The sequence below is a fragment of the Gymnoscopelus microlampas genome, assembly GCF_963454915.1.
Source record: "Gymnoscopelus microlampas genome assembly, chromosome: 2".
NCBI classification, from domain to species: Eukaryota; Metazoa; Chordata; class Actinopteri; order Myctophiformes; family Myctophidae; genus Gymnoscopelus; species Gymnoscopelus microlampas.
In genome coordinates this window covers 22,115,495-22,126,687 of record NC_139939.1, presented here as the reverse complement: position 1 = coordinate 22,126,687, position 11,193 = coordinate 22,115,495, and the positions used below count along the sequence as shown (strand labels likewise).

Genomic DNA, 11,193 nt, shown 5'->3' with positions numbered 1-11,193 from the left:
CCCACATGATTTTGGGGGGGTCGCCAGATGATAGTGAAGTGACAATTTACGGATCATTACTGCAACAAAAGTAATCAACAAACTATACTATAAAACATTGGCCAAATATAAGAAAGAGACAATATTTATCTGTGGACGGAGTCAAACTAAATGGGGGGTCCCCAGTTCAAATATGATTATTTTGTGGGGGTCGCTGCCTGAAAAGGTTGGGAACCACTGTTCTAGACGGTCATGCTGGTGGGTTAGCGGCGGGGGGTACAGTGTTTGACAGGGTCATTGAAGTCCCACAGCTTCTGGAACTCCTGGACGAAAGGTCGGACCAGGTCTGGTTCCTCGGTGATCAGGATGTTCTCCTTGTTGCTCTGAACAGCTGTCAGGGTCCAGTTGAGTGAGCCGGTGATGAGGCGTCGGCCGTCCACCACCGCAAACTTGTGGTGCATGTGCACGGCGCCGTAGTCCACTCGCACACAGATCCCTGACAAGGGGGGACAATAATCAAGCATTGTGTCATGGAAGATTCATATACATTTAACCACATGAACCCTAGCATCCTCATTCTGGACATGTTATCATATTAATTCAGCAAAAATAGGTTAACTTTCGGAAGAAATAGCCGATCTACAAGCTCACAGCGCGTCGCAACATGACTAAAGAGATTTGGTGTAGAGGGAAGAAGAAAAAAACTTTGGTCCACAAAAGGCGTTTTATTTTTGATAGAACTAGTAAAGTGGATGTTCTGCTAACCTTGCATTTCCAAGTTATTTTTTTGTATTTTTTTTAATGAAACTCAGTTACAGCTGACAGTGATTACTAAGCAGAAAATGTTTTAAAAGCTTGGGTCCAAGCCAAACCTTTGAGTTTGAGCCAATGGTCTGTAAAGTGTGTGTGTGTGTGTGTGTGTGTGTGTGTGTGTGTGTGTGTGTGTGTGTGTGTGTGTGTGTGTGTGTGTGTGTGTGTGTGTGTGTTATACCGTTCCATAAGGAAGGGACTGCATACTCCAGAGAACCGAGATGGACAACCCACTACTGTACTAAGTGATTTATTATTACTCTCTCTATATATAGAGAGCTAATAAATCACTTAATGCAGAATATATATATATATATATATATATATAAATTAGTTGAAGATATTTCTGCTTGGCATTTGCAAAGATACGGATAGGGAGATGAGGGAAAAGGTAATTTCTGCCTGCATCGAACTGATTCTTAGGGGGTTGCACAGTCACACAACTTCCTAATGTAATTTGCTTTCCCGTTGCCAATTTCTGAAGCAACAATATGGCTGTTATAATTAACTTAAAAGCAGAGAGGCAGTTGGAGAGAAAAGCACAGAGGAAGCGCATAAACAGAGCAAGACAGAGACATTTGCCTCAGAGTAAGATTAGACTGACTCATAGCAAGCTTGTAGTGGCAACTTCCCATGGACCAGTTCCCATCATTTTCCCCCTATTCATCAGTCAGAAGAGACATTCTAACGACACTCTTTGAATACAGAATGAGCACCTTTTGATGAGTAATGCTACGCAAATATGATGTGTTGTTGTGAGCTTGTTATATCTATCTATTTCCATTGTATATCATCTATTTCCATGCGCGACACCGCCATACGACAAAGTATAAATCAGTCTTAAGAAGACCAGAGTCTTCCTCTGCATTTCAGGTGGTGCCTAATTATTTGACAAAAAAAGCCTCCAGTAGCTCTATATAAAAATTGCAGCTCATGTGTCAAGCCTTGGGTCTGAAAGCATGTCTCAAGCAAAAGGTGAGATGAGTCCTGTTAGGACACATAACCCACTCACTGCCACTAAGCCATATACTTTGTTGTACGACGAATAGTGAAAATAGCCCATGTACAAGCTCACAACATCTGCCCTGTTAACTATTTTAGAACATTTGGTAAAAGTTGCATTGTCACCTGTAATGACATGCCCAAAATAGGGATGCCAGGTTGAAACCGGTTAAAAAGCTAACCGGGTTGCAATTAGCCCTCAATTCACGTTTTTGTCAAGACTTGAGTCAAGCATGTTGTGTGATCAAGACAATCATAATAATGTAAACCCACATTGAAAGCTTTGCCGTTTGTTTGTGCGTACCTACCTGCTCTACGGAGTACCCCTATCTGGGAGCCAGTCATGTTGGTGAACTCCTGATCTGTCAGGACGCGAATGGTTAGGCCCCTTTTATGCAGCGCTAGTACCGCCTGACACAGGTCCATGTTGGAAAATGCAAACACGCACAAGTCAAGAGTGGAGGAGGCCGACAGAACGTGACGAAGAAGACGAGAGAATGAAGTCTCTACACCATGGGGCAAGGGACAAGAACAGCGACTGTGGACAGAGAGGGACAGAGAGCAAAGCCCAATTTATTTGCCATCGCAATGGTGTCAGTGTCACTCATAAAAAATAACTGGTTTATGACCAGGGACACTGTTGCTTGACGGAATATACTGTAAATCAGGCTTAATAGGGCTAGTTAGCTGCATCACACAGTGATATAGCCCATGAGCCCTATTCATAGTTCTCTTGGTTAAATTTAAATTATGCTCACTGACTTATCGTTGTAAAGCTGGTTATCATGAACCATTCTAGCAAAAATCTGACTGTGGCTGTTGTACATTAAGGTAACACCAATTTTCTTGTAAACCTTTCACTTGAGGGCAGGACTACAGTAAGAGTTATATTATAGCTGAAAACACACAATTTAACAATGATATAATCAAACAAAACCCTACATAGTTTCCCCATGCACAGAAAGACACCATGGTACACTTACTATTGTGCATGTGGGATGAGGATATGCTTCACACAGGCAGGCTCACTGGGGAAGAAGAGGACCTCATTCAGGGGTCTCGCTCTAGCAGGCCGGAGGCGGCGGAGGAACCAACCCAGAAACTCTGAGCTGAGACCGAGGGCGATGGCCCCCAGGCCCAACACCTTCACTGTCTGGACCAGGGACATCTGACTGAGAGGAGAGCACAGGTACAACATAGGTCAGTGGTTCTCAAAGTGTCCCCAGCAAAAGGAGGAACAGTTTAACCACTTTAACAGTATATTTTCAGCTATTTGAAAATAGCCTACTGCATGTACCATTCTCTTTAGTATCATGGTCAGCATCGGGGTCAGTATCATGTCAGTATCATGGTCAGTATTATGTCAGAATCATGTCAGTATCACAGTCAGTATCACGGTCAGTATCATGTCAGTATCACTTGTCAGTATCATATCATATTATCTGACTTCTGCCGCCACCATTACCACTTTTTGTTTGATTGAAAGAGGAACAGCAAAGATGGATAGCCTGGATGACATATTTTGCCATTACATCAATCCAATTTCATTTGAGAGCGGGTACTGTGATTGGTTCCCTTCAGTGAAGAACACATCGTGTTTTAGAAAAAAAAGCAGACTTAAAACTAACCCTAAGTAACTAGCACTTGATCACAGCCTTCCTAGCAATGTATATTGGAGTAAAAAGTAAAATATTGTCTTTGAAACTAGTTGAGTGAACGTAATAAGTATCCAAAAAAAGTACAGATACTCCAAAAATGTACTTAAGTACAGTACTCAAGTAAATGTACTTATTTAATGTGTTACTTAATCTTACACAAATCGTCTTGGGGGTCCCACCCTAGGGAACAACATCATGTAGGCAAATAGCCTACACTTCATATGAATTTGGGGCAATTGGGGGTCCTTGACACGAAAATGTTTGAGAACCACAGGTGGTCGAAAACCATTTAAAAAAACGAGACCTCTCAAGTAAACTGACCAGGAAGGATTAAGATTTTCCATGTATTTAAAGTTAACAGACATTTTCACCAAGAGCACAAACCTTTCAGACACTCCCCTCTCTTGAACGTGAATTCACGAGTTTGAGGAAGACATTAAGACGGTTAAACGTTTACTTACTAGCCTACCAACTCTGTCAAAAGCATCGTTTTTTAAGCATAGTTTCATTGCAATGGTTGAAGGTTTTGTTTTGGCGTGGTTAATAATAGCGAGCATTAGTTAATAAAACAACATATTACCTGAGCTGTTGTCGCCACCACGTGGAGACATGCTGCTGTTTGACTGGACTGACGCCGTACAATCGAAAATAGCAGACCTACAAGCTCACAACGCGTCGCATCGCTACGCGTTGTGAGCTTGTAGGTCTGCTATTTTCGTGCCCGTGGCGGAAAGCCTGGTTTCCATTTTTTCGCTCATTGGTCAGATCCGTTCTAAAGCCCGCCTATTGTAGTCTACGTCAATCAACTTGACAGACGTTTCCTCAGAGCCAATAGACTGCGGAGAACAGCATCCTGTCGTCCAATCACGTCGTGCAGATTGTAACAGGATTTGACAGAAATCACTTCCAGCGTTGCCATCTCGGCTTATTATAAGCGACTTTGGGCTTCTTTTTCTGTAAAGTTGCTTGTGAATACTGGTAGTTGCAGGTTGCTGTTTTTGGGGCTAAATTGTTTCTAAAGTGTAGTTGCTTATTTGGGCTTGCTTCCAATTCTTTTCTGTATTATCTAAACCAGTGGTTCTCAAGTATTTTCCTGAAAATGCTTTGTGCCAGGGAGCATGGCGTTACTGTTGTTAGAATGTTTCAAAAACAATATGCCAAATATTCCACATTTTATTGCAAGATTTTTTGAAAATAGCCAATGATGCAGGTTTAAAGTGCTCATATGGCATAAGTTGCTTCTTTTGGGCTTGTTTTCCTAGACCTGGTTGCTTATTTCTATCACAATATCTGGCAACACCGGTCACTTCCTCCTCCTCCTCTAAGTTGCCACAACGTGTGTTTTCCACACTGAAGGTAAACAAGTTATAAAACTTTATACATTTACACACAGCGGCCATTACGGTTCTACCACCACTGTTTAAAACGTGTTATTTAAACAGACGCCACTGGACAGTCAGCCCCTTAACTCCTCCATAGTGGAAACGGTTGATATTGTGGACTCGGAATCAATAAGCTAACCACCTAGCCACGTAGCTAATGCTTGATGTATACTCCGTCGTACGAAGGTGTCGCCCCCCCCCCAAAAAAACGCAGATCTACAAGCTCGCGGCAAAAAAACTACAAAAAAACACACGTATTAAAAATAAAAATGAAACAGAAAAAACATATATGACCTACTTTGTTTTACAATGTATCACACATTATGTTCTACTCTTGAATAAGTATGATTTATAGAATTGTTTGCTAACAAGTGTTATGGTTTATTTACTGCACAGAGTCTGTCATCATGGGTCGCCGCAAGTCCAAGCGAAAGCCCCCTCCCAAGAAGAAGCTTACGGGGGACCTGGACACCCAGTTCACCTGTCCATTCTGCAACCACGAGAAGTCCTGTGATGTCAAGATGTAAGACACACAACCAACCAACACGGTTACATTGTTTACATTGCTCATTAATGCAGGGGTTCTCAACCTGTGGGTTAACTTGGGACCCCCCACATGATTTGGGTCTGGGGGAAGGGTGGGGGTGGGGGGGGGGGCATAAAACTGTGAAGTGACAATTTAAGGACTTTTAAGACATTTTTGATACATCAAAAAGAAAGAATGAAAGAAAACAAAAAAGACCATTACTGCATCAAAAGTAATCTATAAAATACTGGTGTGCTATAAAAACTGGTCAAACATTGGCCAAATTGTCAAATAATATAAGAAAGAGGCAAACATAGTGAAAATAGCTGTGCTACAAGCTCACAACGCTTCGCAACGTGAGGCGTTGTGAGCTTGTAGATAGGCTATTTTCACTATTTATCTGTGGAACCTAAATGGTGTATCTGTGGAAAACTAAATGTAATGATTCAACTCCTACAATTCCAAGTGCTTATCAGGGTGGGGGGTCCCCAGTTCAAATATGATTCTTTTGGGGGGTCATGGCTTGAAAAGTTTGAGAACCACTGCATTAATATATTGCACATATTTTCTTATAGCTAAAGAAGTAGAGATTTTAATAGAGTTTATATTGTTTGTCTCTTCTGTCAACAGGGAGAGGAGCAGAAACACTGGGATAATATCCTGTACAGTCTGCTTGGAGGAGTTCCAGACACCTATTACCTGTATCCTATTCAGACGTGAAGACATATTCATGTGCAGATTACATAACATGTAACATGATGAATAGAATATCTGATTTTCATTTCAGCAGCACTGTAGGAAAAAGGGTTGGCTGTGGCCTTGGAGCATCAATAAGAGACCCGAGTGTCATCACAATCACTATACAAGTATGATGTGCTATCATTATCATAATAATTATTATTATAACCCAATCTGCATTCAGTATTTTCTGGAATTTGAATGCAGTCTCCAAACTTACCGTAACCTTAACCACACCAAACCCATGCCTAAACCTAACAATACTGACGGTGCCTAACCCTATCTAAAATTGGTTAATTTAACCCATACCTAAACTTAGCAATAATGACAGTGCCTAACCCTATGTAAAATGTGTTAATTTAACCCATACCTATTACATTACTCAGAGGGCCTAACCCTAACTAAAGTCAGATAATTAAACCTATGCCTGACTTAGCCATACTAACAATACCATTGCCTTCTCTTAACTGCAAGTAAATCCATGAACTTAATTAATAACCCTTGCTTGAACTTAATCATACTAGCAATGCCTAACCTGAAATATATATAATTATAACAAAAAAAAACCTGCATAAACGTAGCTAAAGGAAATTGCCCTGACTGGGAACGGAAACAAGGTTCCAATTCCAATGTATTCTAGTCGGGTGATATTCGAAGCAGCATCCAATACTGGTGCATCTTACAGTGGTTGACCGTCAAGTACTGGTATTTATTTAACTTTCACGGTCATGACAATATATCATTTTACACAAATTACTTGCCCATATTATTTGTTTCATAATATTACAGAAATAGATGGTTTCAATTGAAGAAAATACTGAAATGCAAACAGGGTCTATCATTGCTTCTCCAAGGCTGCAGCCAACCACTATAGCTGATGTATTTAGGCGTTTTAAAATGCAGTTGTTTATTTTGGAGGATTTAGGCATTTCATAGCCCACCATTTAGATACCCCAAGTAACTGTTAATAAGGGATCAACTTTATAGTCACATCACAGGAGTGTCAGGTGTTAAGAAGTGGGTGAAGTAATTTGTTGTACAAGCTTAATTTGTTTAAGAAGAATAGAACTAGAACGAAAGAACAAGGAAAACATCTCAAATATTCAAATATTCCTGAGTAGACTGTATATACAATATTTACAAGCAGGTCAAATATTCCATTGTCAATATTGCTTTTCACCGACAATAGTTTCTGTTTGTAACCAGGATTTATCTGTCATTCATGAGAGAAAACTGTTAAATTCCACTTATTAGAGTTTTGATCTCTACTACACATGTATTTTGGTGTCAGAGTTAAAGGATTTCTCAGGTTCTCTTATGTCAGCCTGAAATCAGTTCAATGTCTAACAAGCTTTTGATGCAGTCCGGTTGATGTGTGGTGAATGCTAACTCTTTGACCAAACCATCAAAATAATTTCAGTAACAGGCTTTGATAGTCAACACAGCAAAATCGTGTTTTAATTAAACTCTGAAAGTTAAAAACTTGACCCTTATTGGTACATTTTTACACTTTAGAGAGTAAAAATAACACACAGGATATTACTGGTACACGGTAATCAGCAAGCATCACATTAGATTAATGCATTCTCCTTAACCCAGTGTTCATCAGATCTGTCAGAGGCTGTGGACGTGTACAGTGACTGGATAGATGCCTGTGAATCCGCCAACCAGTAGCCCTTGTTGGGGCCGAGGCCTAGCTGGAGGGGACAAGAACATGGAGGTGGCACAGAGGCCAATCATATGGGCCAAGCTGGTCGGAGTAGGGGTGCAGATTGTGGATCCTAATTTAACTCTGAGAGAGTACAAATGTAACCAAATGGACCCGTAAGGGTCCATTTGTACTCCCTCAGTGTTACAAATGGCTAAATTTAACGTGGATTTTACTGTGCAGTTTTTAAACGTCTTGCTGGATGGTCAGCTGAGATTCAAGTCTATAATCACAAAACAGCACTCCTGCTCAGCCTTGGAATGGTTCCGTCTTCCTTTTTGCATAAGGTCATCAGCTCAGACTTTTAGGTACAGCCCACACAGCAAAATCCTGAGAGTGTCAAAATGGTCCTGTAACGGTCCGTTTTTACACTTTCAGGGTTAATTGGAACGCTCAGGATTTTACTGTGTACTTGTGTACACAGTCCATTCTTCCCTTTAATGTGCCCACAGTGTTGTGGCCAGAGTTGGCCAGGTTGGAAAGAAATCTTGACCTCGCATATACCAAATAGATGTCTTTCCACCCTGATGTGAATAATCCTTAGACTTAAAGCTGCAATCGGTAACTTTTGTTTTTGTCCTACCCGGGATTCAAACCCGGGTTTCCCTCATGAGAGGCCAAATTCGCCGCCAAGAGGCAACCCCTGCTTGTCCAGGGGAGATCATACAGTATTGCGTTTGAGCTTCAGGCAGTGCTACTTATCAACCAGTAAGTGTTCTACCTCCAACCACTACAGATGTTGCTAGTAAAGATACACTACCATGCAGATTGGTTATCCCACAGAGAACATCCACCAAATGCACCACAACGAAAACAACAAGCCAGTCACCACCTCGTTTTGTATTACTGAACATCCCTGCATACTTCATTGAGTAGTGTTATGTATTGTGAATGGAGTTCTGGGTGTGATGTCACCGCTCATCTCAGTTGCATGCCCTACGACAGACACGTTTGCAGTGAGTGTTGGTCTGAAAACCAGATTTTAGCTGTAAAACTAAATGAATGCTTTCGAAATATGCAGAGCACAAGAAACTACCCGAATAAGCTTAAAATAAGCTTTTATAGGCATAAAGAAGGGTTAGAGTTATGTTTGTCGGACTGGGTTTTTATAATAACATTTTATTCACTAAAATAAGTTCTGGATTGCAGCTTTAAACCACCATTTCTAGAAGTAGTTGATTTATTAGATTGGGACAAAAGGATCCTCAAAATTATGTCGGAGCTATTTCTGCCTGCAAATCATGGGTGACACTGCATCCATTCTGTATAAGAGACTGTCAAAATAGTTACAGCGTTAGAGTGACACAGCACTAGGGAACGAGTGAGTGTACATATTAAGACTTGATTTATGTTATGAATTTTAATATACATCTGTCCCCGGTCATACAATCTCTAGACAAATATGGCTGCATTATCTAGTAAGAGTGCCTCTTCCATAGAATACTTTACCACATTGCAGTGGTAATGCTTGTATAGTGCCAGAATTTCTAGAACCTTTTTAACCACTTAAACCTTTTCTGGAACAGGGCCCACTTGAAAATCCTGAAAGCGTCCAGCATTGCGTTCTCAAAGCATATATTTATTTTAACGATCAATCAATTTGAAATGGATTTTGATAAACACGTGCTTGTGTTCTGGCTTGGATCAACAGAACAGAATGTAGTAATTTCCTATTTATCAACTTCACAGCATTTTTCAAGGTTTTAAAGACAAAATACCATGACATTTTTTAACATTACTTTTGTTAAAACTATATATTATCATAACAATCTTAGTATTTTGTCAATTATTTGGGGGTCCAATTGCAATACCATTGCGGCCCACAGGTTGGGAATTATTGTCTACTTTGTTGACCGGCGTCTCCCCAGGGTCTATACTTGGTCCTCTCCTTTTCTCCTCTGCACCAAATCTCTTCGCCAAAAATAGCCGGTCTCCAAGCATTGTGAGCTTTTGAGCATTCTGAGCTTGTAGATCTATTTTGGCCGAATCTTCGCCTATTATGACATGCCCAGAACAGGGACGCCAGGGTACATGTGGTTAACATGGCATAGCCATGGCTGTATATTTATGCAATTCTAGACCTCCAGCTATGCAGATGATGCTGTGACACAGTCCAAGGTTGCAACATCCTGATGTAATGCAGCTGTAGCTGACTTGGAACATATCCTTTCTTTCTCTCAGCAACGTCTTTAAGTGATGCAAAATTATATCAATCATCCCAGTGACACCTGGCATGATGGACTTTTTTGAGTTGTAATTCTTTACATTAACGCTAATCCATTATTCACAGCGTCAGGTCATTCCAATGGAGAGAAGGAAAAATGTGTTGTAAGAGATTGATGCTTATTTTTTTGTAGCATGTAGAAAAAAAGGGTGCAAATCAAATCAGGGTCTCAGAGGTAGTGATGCTCTACTATAATTAAATTACCCCCTGAACCTGCAGTGTTGAGTGTTTCCTCACACTGACAGCCATTAGTGTTGAATAATTCATTCACACACAGCAAAAAATAGTTTTGATACCTTTTATGAATTCTCTAAAAATAGGTGCAATTTGATTGCAGTATCAAGGGGTGATACAATACAGGCCTGAGATATCACTTTTTATTGACATTGCCAATCCAAATTGATTGCCCTTTTTGAAGTTGTAATGTCTTTTATGCTAAAAAAGGTTAATAAAAATGTGTTTAGAAACCATTGAAGTCTTGTGTGTCGCATGAATAACGTCATTGTCACCATGCCTCCAAAGCATTGTAGGCCACAAGGTGGTGGCAGATGGAATGACACAGTACAAGTGATAACATGCCATACAGAGAACCTACTAAAGAAGGAGAGAATGCAGACAAACCGCACAGTATTTGTATTCATACTGTATGGTCAAAATGATATGTTTTAGAACAGTAAGCTAATTACTACTGGCTAATATGAAATCCACATTTTGTGTATGTTTAGTTCAACATGGATTTTCATTATTAAAATAAATGCCATCTGTTAGTGATTACATTTATTATATTTTCGATATACTACTATACTACTATACTATACTATTATCCTCCTGAAACTAATGCTATGAAGTGCTTGGAAAAAAACAGTACTGTACTTGTTCGGTAGTAAATTATATTACGGGAGATTATCACATAAATATAGTAACCTCTTGGCTATTTGATAAGGTGTAAAGCAAAAAAAGTCTTGACTATTGCCTGGATATAGTGAAGAGCATAGAAGGAACCATCATTATTTCACTAGTGCAACAGATAGAAATCCTTTGTGTATCAATGTCAAAGACATGACGCTGTCTGTTTCAGTGTCTCATGTGGTCTCCTGTGGCATCTGTGACTGTGACACATTTCCAGGAGTCCGGCACCCATTTATTCCAGCGGAGCACAGGATGTA

General features: G+C 40.2%; 2 protein-coding genes across 2 annotated transcripts; one reads left to right on the top strand and one right to left on the bottom strand.

Moving 5' to 3' along the window:
- Window positions 1–242: 242 nt before the first annotated feature.
- pld6 (phospholipase D family, member 6) lies at window positions 243–4,057 on the bottom strand (the record flags this gene model as incomplete). Its single annotated transcript, XM_084070373.1, has 4 exons — window positions 4,030–4,057; window positions 2,775–2,963; window positions 2,100–2,329; window positions 243–475 (listed from the first exon to the last, which is right to left on the bottom strand). Exons 2-4 carry the CDS (start codon window positions 2,957–2,959, stop codon window positions 243–245), a joined length of 648 nt encoding a protein of 215 aa, XP_083926499.1. The 5' UTR covers window positions 2,960–2,963; window positions 4,030–4,057.
- A 704-nt stretch (window positions 4,058–4,761) lies between these two features.
- Window positions 4,762–10,497, top strand: LOC311061308 (transcription elongation factor 1 homolog). Its single transcript, XM_084079890.1, has 4 exons — window positions 4,762–4,805; window positions 5,228–5,354; window positions 5,988–6,058; window positions 7,705–10,497. The coding sequence occupies exons 2-4, from the start codon at window positions 5,239–5,241 to the stop codon at window positions 7,767–7,769; spliced, it is 252 nt and encodes an 83-aa protein (XP_083936016.1). The 5' UTR covers window positions 4,762–4,805; window positions 5,228–5,238; the 3' UTR covers window positions 7,770–10,497.
- The last annotated feature ends 696 nt before the right edge of the window (window positions 10,498–11,193 follow it).

Bases quoted from the DNA above. Each gene is read 5' to 3' on its own strand.
- LOC311061308 (XM_084079890.1), top strand. From the start codon at position 5,239: ATGGGTCGCCGCAAGTCCAAGCGAAAGCCCCCTCCCAAGAAGAAGCTT. The intron at 5,355-5,987 runs GTAAGACACACA...TTCTGTCAACAG, and splicing joins AAGTCCTGTGATGTCAAGAT to GGAGAGGAGCAGAAACACTG. The intron at 6,059-7,704 runs GTATCCTATTCA...AGTGTTCATCAG, and splicing joins GTTCCAGACACCTATTACCT to ATCTGTCAGAGGCTGTGGAC.